Here is a 19,516-nt window from a genome sequence, read left to right as displayed (position 1 = left end):
AATTCACAAAGCCAAAAACCAAAACTTCAAACAAACAACAAACCTGTACATGAGAAAACTCACTAGCCTACAGCAATGCTGTTACGAAAAACATGTCATAAGTTAAACAAAATTTCCCCTTCTAAGTACTATAATAAAAATCTACAGGAAAGTATTTATGGATTGCAAACACATGTAAGAATTAGAGTGCTCCCTCTGTTCCTTCACTTAGGAAGAACATTCACGTGGTTCCTAAGTGTATTTCTATACACTTGTCCTGAATTTTAGTTAGAACAGACTCGTGGCAAGGCTGATGCAAGATGAAGGCTCAGTTGTGCCATTTCCCCAGAATCAGAAACACAGTTACATGGCTCCTGCAGTGCTCTGCTACAGGATCTTCTTGTATTTGTTTTATATGTGGCAGATCAAAATGCCTTGCATCTTCCTCCAGAAGCTCCTATATACTGGAGGCAGCATTTAAGCATACACAAGCTTACTTATTTAACCTGGAACTCAGCACAGCAATCCAGCTTCTATCAACAGCATTTTCACACTACTTCATCTATAACTTAGCTACAGGGCCAGTTAGCTCACCATTTTACACACTATTGGATAGGGATAACTTTCACCTCCTCAGCAGAACAAGATTGTGGAGTTCAGGGCTCCACATGGCCTCTCTAACTGCAAGTCAGTCCCAGAAAGGCTGGAGCAGCCAGTTCTGTCACTGCTCCAGATTCCGATCCTCCTCCTGCTTGCATCAGCCCCAGCAAGACCCACTGACATGAATACTTCTGATTTTAATACAAGTGCCCATGATATTCTACAAGCCCTCGCTCCTGCCATCTCCACTACTAATTATCAAAAGCCCTTCTGACTGAAGAAAAGCCCTTGAAAACACAAAGCAGATGTCCTGCAGAGGTGTAATCTAGAGAGCACTGAAAAGCACATAGTAACACTCAGGCGTACATGACTTAGAACCACCCCAAAATATTAAATTGACTTCAACCTCTTCAGTTTTTCCCCAAATTTTAAAAGCAGACAAGATTAAATTGCCTTGTTCTGAAGAAGTTTGAGGAAAAGGGAAAGGCCTTGAGCCAGAAGAACCAGACAAGAAAAACTGAAGGAAGCAAAAACCCAGGAAGTTTCCACAGTATCTCTTTTCAATTTGTCTGAAAGTTATTAAGAAGTTTCTAAGAAGGTTGTTGATGCCCCAAGGTTTTGAATCTCACTTTGAGGTACAAGTGTATTTAAAGCAAAATACACCTCACTTGCACATTTTCAGAAAACATTTCTTACACATTTTCTGTATGTTTGCATCTTCTCAGAACCTGAAAATTATCAAAGGTTACCACGCAGTTATTTTTCCTCCAATCTTCTGCCTGCCTCTTAAATGGATTTTTTAAAGCCACCAATGTTATAAATAGAAGAAATCTAATTATTTCACTGTAGCTTATTATGAATGTTTCTGCATGTCACAAGATTCCCTGTATCACTGCATCAGAAACTGTCAAAGATCACTCCAGACTGAAAAGCCAAGGACTGCAAACTAAGGCATGAAAGCAGAATACTGCATCCTGCAGTTCCAAACAGCAGGTACCACCATCATGCCTGGCTGTAGGCAAGGCTCTCTTCCTCTCATTCTTAGTCCATAAATCCACACAGATGTTATGAATGGAAACATCTGTCTACTGACAATGTCTCTGGATGTCAGAACCTGCAGGCAGCTACGGTGAATGCAGTCATTTTCTCTTCCTGACAACTCCCAAAACTCTTCATTGACATTTCATTTAATAAAAGTGGTGTCACTAATAAAAGAATAGATAGCATTTTCTGCTCAGCATCTGAACCCTCGCTTCTGTTTATCTAGGGAAGATTCTGTAAACAGAACCAACCAGGAGATATGGTAATGCTAGCTATCCCTTTGCACTATTAATACTACAAACTCATTTTTGGCTTACCATGGATTCACTGATTAAGAGGAGGAGAAGAGCCTCTTCCACGTTGTCTTGAGGGCAGTACACACTGAAAGACAGAATACATTTTTCTGAGGAAGGTCAAGAGTTATCCTGTCAGCCTCTTTCTCATTTCACAAGAGAAGCAGTAACTTGAAACATCTCATGCATAATTCATTTGCTAGGCAATACTTTCTTTGCCGGTTCACACAATTAAAAGCTCTGCAATATATCTTAGACAAGCTATACTGAACCCTAAATACATTATTTCAATTTCATAGCAACGACAGCTCTTTGGTTGGATTTTCTTCTTCCTGAGGGGGGGGGGGGGGGGGGAAATCACTCTAAGTTTAATGTTTTATTTTTCCAGCAGACTTTTTAGACGGAAGCTGAAAAACAAGAAGACACAAAACTACGATATGAAGAAGTGATATAATTAGCAGTACCGAAGAGTGTTCAAATACACTCCTTCCTCCTTCCAATAAACTGAAATAAAAATGAACACTTACTTCTCTTCCGAGTACATCTCAGGCCTCCGACAAAGAAGATTGCTAACATAAGACTGATATTCCTTGTTCATGAACTCAGGAAGTGGATCAGATAAAGGGCTCCAGTAACACTCTTCACTGAGGGAATGGAGAAGTACTTGGGCTAACTGTTTGGCTGCAGTCTAGAGATCAGTGAACAGTACAGAAAAACACATCAGTGAAGCCTTCTCCAACACAAAACATTCACCCCTCTCCATGTTCCACCTTGGGAAGGAGATGTACCAGCATGACAGTACCATTTTTCAGAAAGCTGAAGTAGCAAGATCAGCTGCTAAGGTCTACAAAAGTGTCAGTTTCTTCCCTCCTCAGAAAACCCAGACTTCTGCATTTACATGGTCTTGTTGCAATGCTCTAGGAAAAAAGCATCAAAAGGGCCTGGCAGCAAGGGATGCTTTGGTGAACAAGGAGAACTGATTGCCAGGTGGACTGCTGAGACAACCTCACAATAGTTACTATAACAGAGTATGATGACACTACACTATGTTCTCAGCCTCAGAATTTTGTATGCAAGTCTCAGGACCAGAGGCGACTTTTGTGTTAGGTTTAAAAGATCAACCTTTTATCTGTTAATATCACTCTCCCTTGTAGACTTTTATAGTTTCATCTTGGTACTCCTTCTCTCTTCCTGTTGCAGTAAAGGACAGAGGAGGGAAGATGCTTAGGAACTTTACAGCAAGACAGCAACATCACATGTACTTTTTTTACCATCAAGCAGTGAAAGATCCTTAAATACTTGCTTTCCACTTCATATGCACAGCTGGCAACTGGGCTCAAAAGGAGGCAAGTTAACTTCACTTAGCAAAACTATCTTTGGCATCTACCCTTGTCTGACACCCGTCAAATCTCTAATTTCTTGCACTCAAAATAGATGAGAATGCAAACAAGCTCAGAGATATCAAAATGGGTGGTGTCTTCTGTGAATTCTAAGCAGCACACCACTCTAAGCTGTAAAGTAAATAGTGCACAAAACAGAGGACAGGCTGAAACTTCAGCCCTTCTGTCCTGATACTTGTAAGTTGTATTTTGCAGCTCCTCTGACTACTGGATATGTATTTTATATGAAACTTACACTTTGAGATGTGTTATGAGCCCACCAAGAGTCATTCTCTTTTAAATACCAGGACAGGTAGGTTATAGATGTCATACCACAACATCTATGGGATCAAATAAACCACACTGAGGTTAAAGTTCTTACTAGCAATTTCAGAAAACAACTTGTTTTGATGCAAGGCTCTTGATTTTCATCCACCTCACCACACATGAATTCACTGAATTAGTCTAAAATGCAACCACAGTAGCACACACTGCCTCTTAAACATCATAAAGGAAGGCTTCATCGATGGCAGTGATCTGAGTGTGCGATGGGGTCTCAAAGAAATATCGCCACATTCAACTCCCTGGAAACCCCAAGACCTTCCATGCCCTCCTACTGACAAGTTACAGACAGCAGTCTGTTTCTCACTAAGTTTTTCTATGCTTTTTATAGCAAGTAACTATGAGCAAAATGGCCTCAGGCCCTGCAACATTAGCCACTATCATTTTATCGTCTCAGTGTGTAATTATTCAGTCAGTTTTACCCTGAGGAGTCAACTCTCCTGTATTTTTTTCCTACAGTCTTAGAGGGGAGGGAAAATAATAAGCCAGCAACAGAAAGATCTCTACTGGTTCACACAGAAGTAGGAGTACAGTTTGTGGTAAGCCATTCACAAGGCAAGCACCAAATACTTCTAGTGTCTTTAATTTTAATATACAGCACAGTAGCTGTGTAAATTAGCTTCACTCTTGTTTTGAATAAGACCAAACAAACCAGAACAGGCCAAGACTCTGATTTATGTTATTACTGCCTTTGGCTAAAAAAAGCATCATTATGCTTGAAGAACACTGTGATCCCACAAATCAGGGGAAAAAAAAATCATGTGTTTTACTTTCATGCTTGAAAAACTTGTTTAATTAAGCACGTTCCTCCCTTTGCCCTCTTGACAGCTCTTTAAAAATAAGTAAGAAAAAGAAAATGCAACTCGGAAATCCCAGGAAAAGCTACTGAATGAACACCTTGAGAGTTCCCCTAAGGGCTAAATCCCCCAGGGGTGTTGTACAGCTGTCCCCAGTTGCACAGGGACAGGAGCAATTGAGCCACATTCTGTCACAGTCGAGGAGCAGCAGATGGTTAAACTCATATTAGCAAAATGGTAAAACAGGCGAGCACAAAAATACTGCTGAACCCTGATCTAAGTCTGGAGAAGGATGCAACCATCTGAGTGGACATTTACTTAAGTCATCTCTTCTAATTTCCTGCACAAGCTTCCACATGCATCTGTATTCTCAAAAACACTACCCAAACCCATGCCCACCTCCCCTGCCCAACTTCTCTGGAATGACACAAAACACAAAGTAGAACCAAGTACTAGTTTAGCTGTTAAGAGTATCAATGCTCTTAGGGCTGCAAAGCCTTCATTCCCAAGACTGCTATTCTGCCTGCTGTTGACCTTGTCACCTCCTGAGTAACTTAAGGACAAGATCTCTCCAAGAGAAGACAGGGAAGAACCAGTTACAGGTCTAAGTTAAACATAAGTATTTCTTTACCTGAGGCATTTAGGATAAAAGGATGCAAAGATGCAGAATACCAACACCAAAAAAAAAAAAAATTAAAACAATTAAAATCATTCTGTACTGTATTGAGGAGGGTTTTACAGAAGGGACACTCTGCTTGTTGCAAGAGACAGAAGTACTTAATGCAAATGCAGAAAGGTGTGCATGCACACTGAAATTGAGAAAGAAAACAAGACAGTGTCACCTGAGGACAGCACTGTCAAACTAAATACATCTCTGTTTCTACTAGGGCTAGAAAATGCACTGAGAACAAGAAAACAAAACAATCACACAAACAAAAAGCAAAACACAAACCCAACAAAAGTAACCTACACACCCAAATCTGAAGGCTTGGAGGTTTCAATTGGGTAGGTCTTTGAATTAAGGGGATCACTTGACATATCACTTCCAAAAGTTAAAAAAAGAAAAAAAAAAAAGAAAAAAAATAAAAAAGCCAGCAATCAATCAAGTGAGGACAAATACACTTTTGTGCTACTGCACTGGTCAATCAAGAGAATTCCTGCATACCAGACTGTCCCACCCTCCCATCTCCCATTCCCTTACCATTTTGAAGGTCTGAGTAGCTTTTGTTTCCACAGTCCGTAGTATTTCTCGCAGACTCCTCATTCCTTTCACAATGTTTCTGTGGGGAAGACAGAAAAAAAAAAAAAAGAAAAGCCCCTAAAATCAGCACACTGCAGACAGAATATTTTTATAACGTGCCAAAGCTCAGCAACACACCTGATGTTCAAACAACCCGTGGAACAACCACTAACACTGAATGTGCAGTAGCAGACAAGTCACTCTGAGGCACAGACAGGACAATGGCACAGAGCAAGGCAGCGACTGTAGCATTGCCTACTCCAGATGGCTTCCTAAGAGAAGATCACATTCACATTTGATGAACAGAGGGGACATTTGGAAGCCTTTCGTAGCTCATATTTATAAAGCAGATGCTGCTCCTTAAAAGCATCCACATCTCCTCTTCATACACACAGACTGTACTTGTTTGAATTATATTGAGCTTACGTGATGCTTTTAAATGACGATTTCTTTTAGGTGGTGCTTAAATGTCTTGTGTCTGATGGTCCAGGCACATGATGAAATTACACTGGTTTAAACAGTTTATTATCAGGCAGTTAAGTTGCAGTAACTGTCTGCAAGCACAGCTTAACCTGCAATAAGAGTGTTAGACTAAATAAAACAAAAATTAAAAAAAAAAATCACATTACTCTGCATACACCATGAGCAATTAAAGCTGACTAGTTGCCAAATGCTATCTTAATCATGTGTCTGTGCACTCAGAGGGATGCAGAGAGGAAAGATTAAACACTGGACATATTAGTTAACACACTGGCAGCCTATCAGCTGTTCAAGGCTAAGGACACGGCCCCACCACCACAGTAACTGCAAAATGGTTCAACACACATTCACTGCAGGGTCAAAGCTACCCAAAGAAATACAAGCTATCAGAAAAGGAGCAATGTTGTACAAGACAACAAAATAAGCAGTTGTACTGGTACATTAACTGCCACTTCAGCTTATCCAGGAGAATTTTCTGTGCAGACGAAAGCTAAATTTAATTTAAAAAAACAAAGCCATAAAAACCTTCTCTGTCAAATTGATTAAATTTTGAAGATAAGCAGTACAGACTGCATTTGTGCCTGCTTTCATGCACTGCAAACCTTCTTGCACTCCAGAATCAATAGCAAACATTTGATGACAATAAAAAAAAAGTAATTATTTGGGGGGTGGTGGGATAAAAATGTGATCATGTTTACCATGAATATTGGCTACATAAAATGCCACCCTAAAGCGTGAACTCACCACGTCACAGAATGCAAATGCATATGGCCTTACTTCCAAGCAATACCCATCTCGGTTTTAAACTGTGAAGTAATCTATAGACTATCTAATCATGGGCAATAGATAGGCAAGCAAGAAAGTAAGACGAGCAAAAAACACTGAAGACTTGTAGAGAAAGTCAGAATGCTGTCTCCTTTACATCCACTTTCTCCCAAGTAAAAAATGTGCTTTGAGTTTCTCAAGGGGAAAAAAGCTCAATGAAGTTTTTGTAAGTTGGACTTAAATACTTCAGCAAGCTCTCCAATGACAGGGCCAAAACACCAGGTGCTTTTTAGTGGGCCTAGAATAGAATTTACTTACAAAGATGGAGTTCTGGACCTTATGCACAAGTAGTGACCAAATCCAACGGAACTGTTTACATGGCATTTTCTATCAGACAGAAAAAATTAATGAATTCCCCCATCTAAACAAAATTCAGCTGCCCAGCTGTTCTCCTTGATTACTGAAAACTACCAGCATTTTCTGTTCTTCCATGGACTCCTTAAGAGGCTGGACAGAAGAGTTATGGAGGATAACAGTTCTACAGCATTTTCAAAAATGCATTTGTTTAGGTTTCTTGTTAGCATAATGATATTTGTCTTAATACAGTGCCAATGAATTGCATTAACCAGCATCAGAAAGAAGACTAGTGACCACTTGCAAAGCAAATTAATTTCACATTTGGCACATGCTTACAAGAAAAACCTACAGAATGTGATAAAAGGAGACAGCTCTGTTCCTAGAAAACTAAAGCACCATTACAGTTCAACATTTTAGACAAGGCCATAAAACAAGCCTCCTGGCAGAAACACCTTGCTCTGGGATGGGGGGAAGGGGAGAAGACAAACAAGGAATAGACACACTGAAGTGAATGAAAGAATAAATGGCGAATTGCTGTCCATCTGGAGCAGTCAGGGCTGGAACCATGCAGCACATGACAAATGCTTAGGAACACCTTCAACAGATGGCAGCAGTGCAAAATGGGCGGCACAGGAGGAGCAGCCAGCACTCGCCACCTCCCAGACAGGTGCCAGTGTGGTCAGGATCTATCAAAAAGCACCCACTCCATCCCCTGAGCTCTCAACAATACCAGTCCTACAGGACTGAGGATTTGGTTTGGCAGCTTTTGTATTCTGCACTTTATTGAACATTACTGAGCCGTGACAGGAGACAGAGCACACCTGCCAGCATTCTGCAAACACAGGAGTTTGTCTTTCCACTCTACTGTTCCAAGCCAGGAGACCATCCCAGCACGTTTCATTTCAGGCACACGAACTGTTCTGCCCATAACAATAAGGAACTCACTGTTCCATTAATATATGCTCTTTACATACTAAACGTGCACTTGAAGGGATATCTGTTTTTTTTTAATTAGGACCTTAAGAAGTTAAGAAAAAGAAAAGTATGTATTTGAACAGTAATACACGCTATGTAGATGACTGGATGAGGATGCAGACATAAAGCCTCCAGCAACCAGTGGTGAAAACACTTGATCTTACTTAGATTAGAAACTAAACAATCTTGAGTCCCTGCAAGACTTGGGTAGAGGACTACCTGGAAATCCCAGGTAATGCTGCCTCAAGCCATGGCATCATAAGTGAACATTAGATCATGGAAATGAAATTAGTTGGAAAAGTCCATAGGCCCCTATTGTATTGCTAAGAAGCCAGAAAAAGAAATGAGGAAAAACAGGAAGGGAAAAGCACATGATCATTAAACTGCCTTAGTTTTAGCCACAGTAGTGGCCAGAGCACCATTTGAACAAAACATGATGAAGTGCAGTTTAGGATTCAGCTACGGCTAATCTAATAAAAATGAACACAGACAATCATGGGCACAAACTGTGACAAAGAGCAACTTGAAAGTCCAGTCAGTCCAGCTTGGCATAAAAATATGTTTTGTTTGTGCATGTACCCTGTTAATATAGATTAATTACCAGTCCATGAATCAAAGCAGTCATATCAGAGTTATGTCACATAGTTTGGTTAACACTACATAAAGTTTTAAGACACAAGAAAATAAAGAAGTACGCTGTTTTCTATGCAAATTGCTGGGAAAAATATTGACAATAAAAGAGTGGACCATGGACACAAAGGTCTGCAAAGACAGTCCTCCAACAACATGGGGGACAACATTTACAGCAGATCATGTTCTTATCTCCACTCATTTACTGCTAAAACAGTTAGTTGCTGACAGATAGAACAAACCATCTTGAGATAATTACATGGGCAGTTTGCATAGTCACCTCTCCAGAGTAAAGCAGTACTCAAAGCACAGAAACAGCAGCAACACCACTGCCTTTGCCCACCTCCTTTTGCATCTCTGCACCTCACCCAGGTTTCTAACAAACTATACCCTCTCCTTAAACAGCTGTTCGTGCACAGACACAAAATGCACCCAAAGAAAAGGCAGTAAGAAATGAGCCTTATGTTTATACATCTGCATCAAAAAATAACCAAAACCAAACAAACCAACTAAGACCCAAAACCTAGTGCAGGTGATAACATGAAGACAACTGGCTGCCTCTTACAGTATGACAGCATGTGCCTTCCTATGTTCTGCATCCAGAGCATCAACATTCCTCACTGGAGGACCAAAAGAAAGCTTTCTTGGGTTGCAGCACGGCAAACAACTGCAGGAAATGCACCTGCATTTTCAAATAGCATGCTATTAAAAGCATCTGTGACTTCTACAGCTGCAAGACTTGCTGCTCCTTACAACTGGCAGTTCAACACCTGAAGGGGAGACTGGACCTTTTTTTTATATTGCTGCCTTCTTTCCACTGCACACTGCATGAGAAAAGGGAATCCCTGACCACACTCCAAGAAGAGCACATCTGATCCTGTCAGCAGGAACAAAAGCATAACAACAGCACTTGGATCTCTCAGCTCTTCTGCCTGTTGAGACATGAATAAAGCCCTCACTATTCCTTTTGTACACATGTAGGACCGGGGAAGGACATCCCACCTGGTAGAACCTACCCCCTGACAGCTTGAGCAGTCATCATCCACAGCTTATTTCCTACCTGAACACGCTGGAAGCAATAAGGTGAACAAAAGCATTTCTTTGAGCTGTTCAGTATCAGGTGGAGTAATCTATTATACTCATGAAGCATCTTAAAAAGCTTCTTCCCGTATCCCTCCCCCTTCCTTAATATATCCCAATGCTGCTTATGCCCTCTTGTGGCAAAAACCACACATTAGTATCAGCCGCGGGGGCGGACAAGTTGCCACATCCCATCAGGCTCTTTTTATCCCACCGGACTTTCCAACCATGGCTGATGTTTCTCACTTGCACTGAAGGAGGTAAGGAGCCCATGGGATTCCACTCCCATCCCAGCTGCAGGAGCTCCATTGCTCTTTCATCAGGAGACAGCTACAGAGAACATTTTGCTGCTGTTGCAGCAATGCCTTATAATCAAAGCACGGTTTAATTCACACATATTTTGCTTCAAATTGTTTTCCTGGAGGGTTTTTGTGGTTTGTTTTTGTTTGGGATTTGGTTTTTAAGGCCATCATTAAAATAACATGGGAAGGGAGCATGCAGGGGCCCACAGTAAAAGCCAAAATATCCCACTAGATATAATGAACGCATCACTGATGAAGACTGAATTTACAATGCTGCTGAACAAAATGATCACGAGTTTGATATTCAAAAGGTGCCTAGAGGACATCAGTGCCATATGTTCTAAATGGGATTTTATTTTACTACATAGTAAATGAGCTTACTGGCAAGACCCGAGTTTTTTTGTTTGCCATGAGAAGGGCAGAGGGTTAGGAAAGCACATACTGTGCCACAGCTGGCCAACCCCCAGCTCACCTGGGAAAACCACACACCAAGTGGACACTGAGACTACGCTTCACAAGTCCCTGCTTTTCTCTGTGCATAAACTTGTACTTGCCTGACTAAAGGGGTCATTTTACAACATCTGAGCTTTGTGTTTTTGTAAGCCTCCAGGTTCAAACAAGGCTTACCTGAAGGCACCTCTCATGGATATGCTTACAGGTACAGCTTTACTCTACATGCATGGAGAACAGTGGCTATTCACAGCTGCATTTAAAGTCATTATTGGGGGATAAAAAGGTAGCAAAAATCCTAAACAAGAAGCAACCCTCTTCCAGCAGAATCAAAAAACGGTATAAATTTTCTACAGAAGAATTTAAACTGATTTTTGCTGGGATTTTTTTTCCTAGTTTTCATCTTTTTCATCTTCCCTATTTTTTTTTTTTTGCTTTCTTCTCCATTTTACTCAGCAGGAAAGGAAGTGAAGAAAATGAGAGAAAATATCTTTGACTGCGGGTGAAGGCAAAAAAAGCCAAAGTTAAATATTTGTGAAGACAGTTTGTAGTGAGAAACTCAGTATCTGATTCCTTGAGAATAAATGGAGTAATATGGTGCAAGAACAGGACTAAGGAAGGATAGATTCTTACAAGTGCTGTTCACACACACTGAAGAGACACCCTCCTACATGACAAAATCTCTCCATTGGATGACCAGAGTTAATCACGTTTTGAAGACACGTTTAGGGAACGTTTGAAGGCCTGGTTTAGGGAACAGCGTGCCCTCACCAATGACCTTTGGAAGTGGGCTTTTACAGTGTCTTTTCTGCTGGTCTCCAGAAGGTTTTCCACAGGTGAAATTCACTGTAGGCTTGTACATATTAACTCCTCTTGCCCTTCTGAAGTTCACTAGGAGCTGTATTTCAGAGGTGTAATAAATCCCCTGGAGCAGCACTGTTCCCGCATGCATTCTCCATAGTAAAAACATACAGATTTGGGGCATTGATTGGGATATTTAAGACCTTAGACAAACAAAAAAACAAATAAATGAAAGAAACTACCTGTAAGACTTTACTGAACTCTAAATCAGGCACTGTGACTGAAAATTTTAAGGGCACACAGCAGCGTAAATTCCACTCCCTCTTTACGGTCAAACTCCCCTTGTCTCCACAGGGAACAAAGCTGAGTCAAGACAAGAAAAATTTTCTACCCCACTCTACTTGCAGGTCTGGAAAAATGATGCTTAAGACTCTTAAGAAAGACAGAGAGACACAAAGAGGAGAAACGGAAGGACACTGAGGAGACTTGAGGTGAGCCAGCAGCCAAAAGTCATAAAGAGAAAACAATTAGTCTTCATTTGAGACAAAACATGCAATATTATGTAATTTTATTAATATCTGCATCCACCTACCCCTTCTTTAACTGAGTCACGTAGGCACTCTGTAGAGCTGCTTCCAGAAAGTAGGAAAGTTCAAATTCAGAGTAAGTCACATTGCTGCCCTTGATACTCCTTGAATGTGTGTTGTTTAAGGTCTGTGAGGAAAAAAAAAGAAATATCTGGGAATACAGACAACTGTTGGAACTAGGCAGATCCTCATGAGCCAGTGACATCTTCAACAATCAAATATTACCTTTATTAGCTATTCAAAAATGTTATAAAATCAATTTTAAAATAAACTATCCAATTACTTCCATAAGATATTCTGCATGCAATACGAGTTTTAAAACACCATCCATTATTACTTTCCAACCTTTAATAAAGTAAGTAGAAAGCCACATATTAACACCAACAGCTTGAGAAATACCACTCACACTACAAAGATCCAGCATCTTGCACAGAAATATTAATACAATGTTTGAGTAGGTTTATCTAGTTTAATATAACATAAATATTTGTTAAGAGTTAGCAAGCCATCAGGAGTCCTGACGGAAGAATCTTCATCCTTCCTCTACTTGTCCTATCAAAATCTCTCTTGGTTTTGCTTCCTTACCAATAACAAGCAGCTTCCATTGCTGAAAGCTGCCTCTCCAAAGCAGGGGTTTTCATTTAGGACTGGAGAAGCACTGTGAACTTTTACTATGTCTATCAGCAATCCTTCATTTTTGTCTCTGTGTCCAGAAGACAACTATGTGAAAGGAGGTTGTAGAGAGGTGGCGGTCAGTCTCCTCCCAAGTAACAAGTGACAGGACAAGAGCAAATGTACTCCATTTGTGCCAAGGGGAGCTAGATTGGATATTAGGAAAAACCTCTTCACTGAGTGAGTGGTGAGGAATTGGAACAAGCTGTGCAGGGAAGGGGGGGGATCACCATCCCTGGAAGTGTTCAAAAAGCATGGGACCATGGCACCTAGCAACATGGTTTAGTGGCAAACACAGTAGTGCTGAATTAATAGCTGGCCTCAGTAAACTCAGTGGTCTTTTCCAACCTTACTGATTCTATGATTCTAAGTGAATGAATTACAGGTCAGTCCCTTTCCCTTCTTCACAGACCCAAGCTGTCAGTAAAAAAAATTTACAGTGTCCAGCACTGGCAGGAACTCATCCTTCCACAATGGAAGGACAGTAACATTTTAAATTTAAAAACTATTCCTTTTTTTTCTGTAGAGAAACAGAGCAGGCCACTTGTTAGTTGGCTTTCTTAATGAATAGTTATACATGCACTAAGCTTATTTTTTCTTGTTTCGAGGCAATTAAAAACAAAACCTGAGACAGAAACACACCTTTGCTACTGAGAAGAGCAGAAGTATCTGGTCAGGTCAAAGGCCTTTGAGTTACAGGATAGGTAACATGCACTGCCATCAGCACTGCTAATGTCAAGCCTAATGTGTGGCAAGGGAAGGGCATGGAAGCACATGGTATGTCCTGAAAACTCAGCTAGGCAAGGTTTGCATGGGCACAGCAAATCAGTGGCACACAATCTGCATGGCTCAGTGGAGGGCCACCATCCATGGGCTGAGCAGTTACTTGCTACTCATCACAGAACCACAGAATGGTTTGGGTCAGAAGGGACCTTAAAAGATCACCCAGCTTCAATTCCCCTGCCATGGGCAGGAACACCTTCCACTATACCAGGCAGCTCCGAGCCCCATCCAGCCTGGCCTTGAACACTTCCAGAGATGGAGGATCTAGCTTCTAAGGACCTAGATTCCTCAAGGTTCACTTGGAAAAGGTGAAGTACTCGCAATTAAACTGCTATAGCTGACCCCAAAAAGGTTTCTTTAAACTCGTTAGGGATCTCAATATCCACTACTGTGTATCATTTACACAACAGGTATGTAAAATGTCTTGAGTTCCTTCATGCCAGGACTTGCCATGTAAAGTTCATAGTTCCTCTTTAGTAAGGGCTAAACTTGAGACCCAACCCGTGCATATCTGAAGTATTTGGTGTTTTACCACAGCAAAACTGGCTTCCAGACCTCATTCTTAGAGAAAACAGGTAGAGACCAGCTCAACTGCTGTTTTGGAAATGATTTTACTGAGACACTTCATTCTTTCCAACTTGTTTTCATACTCCTTGCTATGATCACTTGACGTTTCTCCATTTTTTTATTTTTGCTGTCAAAACCCTGGAAATCCCATGCAGGCCACCAGGCAACACCCTAAGTACATTTCTTCTTACCTTCTCAAGCTCCTGCAAGTACACCTGGGCAATAACACATGCTCTCTCAAAACAAGCCATTACCTCCTCCTCCCTTTCACACAGTCGAGCACGTGAGGCAATTGAGTTGGTTGAGCGCTCCAGCGACAAACCTGCAAAATGGCAACATCTTTACCTGAAGCCCACCAACAGCAGTATGGCCATATTATTCTTAATTTGCCAGCTGACAGGAAGGCTTTTCCACATGTGGGTTTCCCTCTTGTTTTGATGACTTTCAGGACACTGCCCCCAGGAAAATACAATTCCTACACATGCAAGGCATCTTTGTCATGCTGCTCTAACACACAGTGCCACTGCACACTCTTACACTGCCTTTCAAACACTTTATGAAAACAGGACACACAGTCTCTCTGGTAGGAATCAGCAAACAGAGAAATTAGGGTCTATATTTCCAAAGATGGCTATAGATCTTGGGTGCTTCAATTCAGTGCCAGCCTGGCACTGAATTTGATAATTTCTAGGCATCTGCTACTTCAAGTGAAGCTTTCAGTAAGCAGCGTTGAGGGGGAAAAAACAAACAACAAAAAACCCGAACTGGAAAATTATACAGAAACTAAGTCGGAAAATCTGAGGCCTCTCTTGGAAAATCTTAGCACATGCAGATTGCTCACGGACAAACAGCAAGCTCTTGGCAAGGCACAAGAGACTCAACCACAAGATCATTCCCTTTCCAAAGAAAGGAAAAAACCCTGGGGTTTGTACTACTGAACTTCTTTCTTGTATCATTATCCAACACCACCAACAAACACAGAGTATGTTAATTGCAGATCCACAGCTACTGGTCCCTACATTAAAAACTTCTACTAGCAGACCCTTGTCTGGCATCACACTGACATCCTTTATATCCTTAAATCTATTTGGATAGGCTACACATCCACATACCAATTTTACTCTGATTGGTACAGGTTCTCATGCCACACTGGATCTCTACAAGACACCACTGCTTGAAAACTTGGATCTTCACCAATCACAACCGTATGTATTGATGCCCAGTAGCCCAACACAGGCTGCAAAAAGTTAAGCACATGCTTTCCAGTAAATTTTATAAATAACAACATTCCCTAATAACAATGACAAATATGTAAGATGTAATACAAAATCCTAGTGTTCTTGACACAGATCCACAGAGGTGACAAAAGAAGAAAAGAATTCAACTGTCCAGACAGCCTTCCAATGAAGTTATTTCAACAGCTGCAGCAGGTGGCAAATGATTTGGGAGGACCCACCACAGGCACCAGCCATGCTTTCCTGGACTTCCACAGTCCAGGAGGCACCTCAGCTCTGTCCATTCCAGGAGTCTTGGCAACAAACTGCTGTGAGGCAGCAATGGGCAGCCAGGCTTCCCCACGATGTACGATACAGTCTGGGCGCTCATGCTGGAAGAGCCCGAGGTTCCCAGGCAGTGTTAGCTTTGTTTACTTCTAATGTTCAGCATTTGTTTTGTCCCCTTGGTTACTCTGCTAGGAGTTTCCCTATCTCATGTCCTACATTTGAGCCAGACATGAGCAGTTAGTTCAGTGGGTTGAGAAAATGCCTCCCTGGTTCAAGCTCGGGACGTGGCTCCCCACTCCTTCTGCCTTCTCCCAAGCCAGAAGTATACGGTGTGTTCCTTCAAAGATCTGTATCTTGGAGGAACACATATCCATACCTTTCACCTCTGAAAATACAGACCAGAGTAGAGCAGGAGGACTGAATTTATTTCAAACTGACAGGGTGTGTGGGACAGGGATGACAATCATTTTGCTGCTTTTAACCAATGCCCAATCTGTGTTTTCTTTTTTTTCTTGAACACCTTGTACAGCATCCAGATGTAACAGATTTTGTCTCTAGTCCATCTATGAAGTCTCTGTCTTTGTATCATGAGCTGTTTTCCTATTATTTTGATGCTTCCATTTTCCAACCCTGTCACCTTGTAATGAGTAAAAGGAAAAAATGCACATTAACTCTCTCTACAGCAAAAGAACAAACCAAAAGTATCCAGCACTACAGCCAGAACAAATAACCTACAAATATTCTTCTTGTATCTGTCTCAGTTTTATCTACCTCTGAATTTCTAGTCATTCCCCTTAAGTGAAAATAAATTTTAAGAAGTCTGCATTTCAGAGCCACCATCCCCTTAAGTGCAAAGTAGGGCTGAGGGCCCTGCAAAAAAAGTCCAGTACAATCCACTGACATTCATACACAAGCAGCATTTAATCAAATGGCAAGAGCCATCCTAACACAGTCTGTGTGGGGGCGTTTATCGTGGGAGATGTCACACAGAGAGAACAGGCTGATAAAAAGCCATTTACATACATGCTACAGCCCACTGCAAGGAGTTACTATCTCTGAGCTCTGACACGGGGGAGGAAAGTAAGTAGCCTCTGCCAGCATCAGGTACTGACAACAAACATGCCCATCCATGCAAGTCAGAGAAACAAAGCTGGGGCTGATCAGAGACGGGAACGATTATCTCCAAAAGGATTCTTGCCACAGTAAGGATCAAGCAACACACGGTGTATTAAAACAGATACTGTGCTACACTGCACTACTTGTAAGGGGCTAGAAGGAAAAATGACCCACACAATGTGACATTAGTCATGGCTCTCTCTCTGCTACCATATGCACTGACCTGATGTCATTTAAGTACAAAATCTTCTACAGAATCCAAACAGGGCTATTCTTCCCTACCACAGAAAGGCAATGAAAAGAAAAATTAGAGCAAGCAGACTGCAAATCCAGTATACAAGGGGAAGAACAGAAGAAAACCAACACACGTTCCCTACTCCTCGCAATACAAAGCCCCAGCAATAAGATTAGCTTAGGGTGCCAGTTGGATAAGACTTGACAAGTCCTCCACCACAAAGAGCACAAATTCCACTAACTCTTGTCCATCCTCCAGTTATCAGCACAGAAAAAACTTTGCAGCATAACAAGCAATTTAAACTCAACTCAGTTCCCACAATGTGTCAGAAAACCACTAAAGTGCATGCTACTTCCACACTGGGTTTAGCAAGAAACATGGAGCTATTGCCAAGACAGAATTAACTTCCAAGTAAATCATAAGGCTGTATGCTTTATTGTTAACTGGTTAAGGTAAAGGGACTCAGGTATTTTTCACAACCAGTTGTGGTAAGAGAATATCAACTTAAAGCTTATCTATACTAAGATTTTTCTCATATGAATCAGGTGCCTAAATTTAAATAGATACATACGTATATACTATAGTAGTTTATCATATAGTGGAGACAGTTTTCTAGTAGAGTATGGCCCAGGCTCAAGATTTCAAGACATGTTTCTAGATTATCCTTCTTTAAAAGAACAAATTCTACCCAGTTCAGAGGAGGTAGCTTTCTATGTATAGAAATGCAGCTTTCCTCTCCTGAATAAAGACAAGGCTTCCATTCACCTACTCTGCTTCTCCCAATGATTCATCTCTGGCTCTTCACCTTGCCATAATTTTTGTCCCTTCTTCCCTGCCCCCAAATCTAAGCTGCAGTTATGTAAGAAAAAACCCAAATCCATAAAGTTTGTAAGACATATCACTGAACTAATCTCTTCCTCAAGTTGAAATGCACTGCTCTCATTTATGGAAATCTGAAAGGCGAAATTTTATGAAGGCTTATTTCCACTTTCATCTCAGTCAGTCCTTGCCAAGGGAACACATTGGTATCATATAGCTCCAATGCTCTGAGGTGATATTATTACCAGAACTGGAACATCCATGTGTACGTGGACATGTGGTATCAGATTCTCAGGAACACAAATGGGATGAAAATTCATGCTGGAAGGAATCCTTGAAGGTCCATGGTCTGATTTTCTGCACAAAGAAGGGCCAGCTCAGGGTGTGTTACCCAGCCTGGTCTTGAAGGCCTCAGTGCACAGATGGAGACTGCACATGGACTAGGGAGGAGATTAAGATGGGTGGCTTTATTTTCCTATGGTTCATAAACTACCTCACCAAATAGCAGCACTCCTCCTTCCAAGCAGGAACAATGTACCAATCCTCTCACAGGTTCTTTTAACTTTCCTTTTTATACAGACTTCAAGCCTCCTGCATTTGGATGAATTTAGACAACCAGGGAATGGTGGGTTCATAGGTGCAAGAATTCAGGGTCAGAAGCAGCCCATCACTTTCACCAAGAGTGCTAACCCCACAGCTCAGGAGCATCAGAGGTACCTGGCAAGCTGAAGAAGAGATCAAAGAAACACAACAGCACAAAGAGCATGAACCCAACCTCTTGTGTTGTGCCTCAGCGCTACGTGTTGAACACACCTATGGCAACCTGAAGCAAAAGACATCTTAGTGTGAAACTCAGAGCCCTGCCAACAGCAGCAGCCCCAGTGTGCAGAGCAAGGTTCCACTGTCTGTGCTCCTGTGCCCCACAGACAGGCCAGCCTGGCCAGAAGACAGTGTGATGCTAAGCTAAGTGCACACAATAGTTCTACTCTAGAACAGGAAGGTAAGTCATTTGCATGAAGATACTGCATGGCAGCAGCCACTGCAAGGAAACAGGTTCTCACCGTGGAGAATGCCAGGTCACTCTGGGCCACTGTCCCCAAGCAGAGGATGCACTTCATTACTAGCACATGGCCTTCAGTCTAGTTCAGAAATGTGGCTCTAGGAAATTAATTAGCATTGAAACAAGACTATTTTTAAGACTTCAAACATATACCTGTGCATGCTGACTAATCAACATTCATCAGAATTCTAAACACTTCTCAGAGACAAAATTCAAAGGCACAATCAAACCATTCTAGAGATGATATTACAACCAGTCTGCCCTGCCAGCTAAGGTTTGAACTTGAGAGCACAGTCCTCAACTAAGCTATTCCATTACAGTGTCTTGGAAAGCAAAATGGCCCAAACATCAACAAGCAGCAGTTGGGATTAGGTTGACATAGGCAAGACCCAGCACTATGCATTATTTCTGCCATAATTCACAGCAGTTTAAATAATTCACAACCTGGTCTTGACACTTATCTCTGCAGCAACTAAGCTATGATTTTTTCAGCACGGCTTATTTGCAATGCAAATAGAGGAGGGGGAAGAAAGGCCTAGAAGCCCTTGGTTTTGAACACATTCATTCATACTGCAGCCCATGAGAGACAGGGATGAAGAGACATGTTTAGTTGTTCAAGAAAGCTGCATGTACTTCTTTCACTGCTGCTTCCTATTATATAGGA

The 19,516-nt window shown here is 41.4% G+C and overlaps 1 protein-coding gene across 5 annotated transcripts in view; it reads right to left on the bottom strand.

Moving 5' to 3' along the window:
• The window catches only part of TTC7A (tetratricopeptide repeat domain 7A), a 190,653-nt gene that overhangs the window by 136,917 nt on the left and 34,220 nt on the right, over positions 1–19,516 (bottom strand). For all 5 annotated transcript variants that reach the window (XM_069009784.1, XM_069009786.1, XM_069009785.1 and 2 more), the window contains 5 exons: positions 14,312–14,442; positions 12,104–12,225; positions 5,633–5,711; positions 2,441–2,601; positions 1,938–2,001 (listed from right to left, as the gene is read on the bottom strand). In XM_069009784.1, coding sequence (XP_068865885.1) covers positions 1,938–2,001; positions 2,441–2,601; positions 5,633–5,711; positions 12,104–12,225; positions 14,312–14,442 — 557 coding nt within the window. The remainder of the gene's footprint in view (positions 1–1,937; positions 2,002–2,440; positions 2,602–5,632; positions 5,712–12,103; positions 12,226–14,311; positions 14,443–19,516) is intronic.

Source organism: Aphelocoma coerulescens, chromosome 3, assembly GCF_041296385.1.
Source record: "Aphelocoma coerulescens isolate FSJ_1873_10779 chromosome 3, UR_Acoe_1.0, whole genome shotgun sequence".
NCBI classification, from domain to species: Eukaryota; Metazoa; Chordata; class Aves; order Passeriformes; family Corvidae; genus Aphelocoma; species Aphelocoma coerulescens.
Note: the sequence above shows the minus strand (reverse complement) of the source record. Positions and strands in the feature narration are given on the sequence as shown.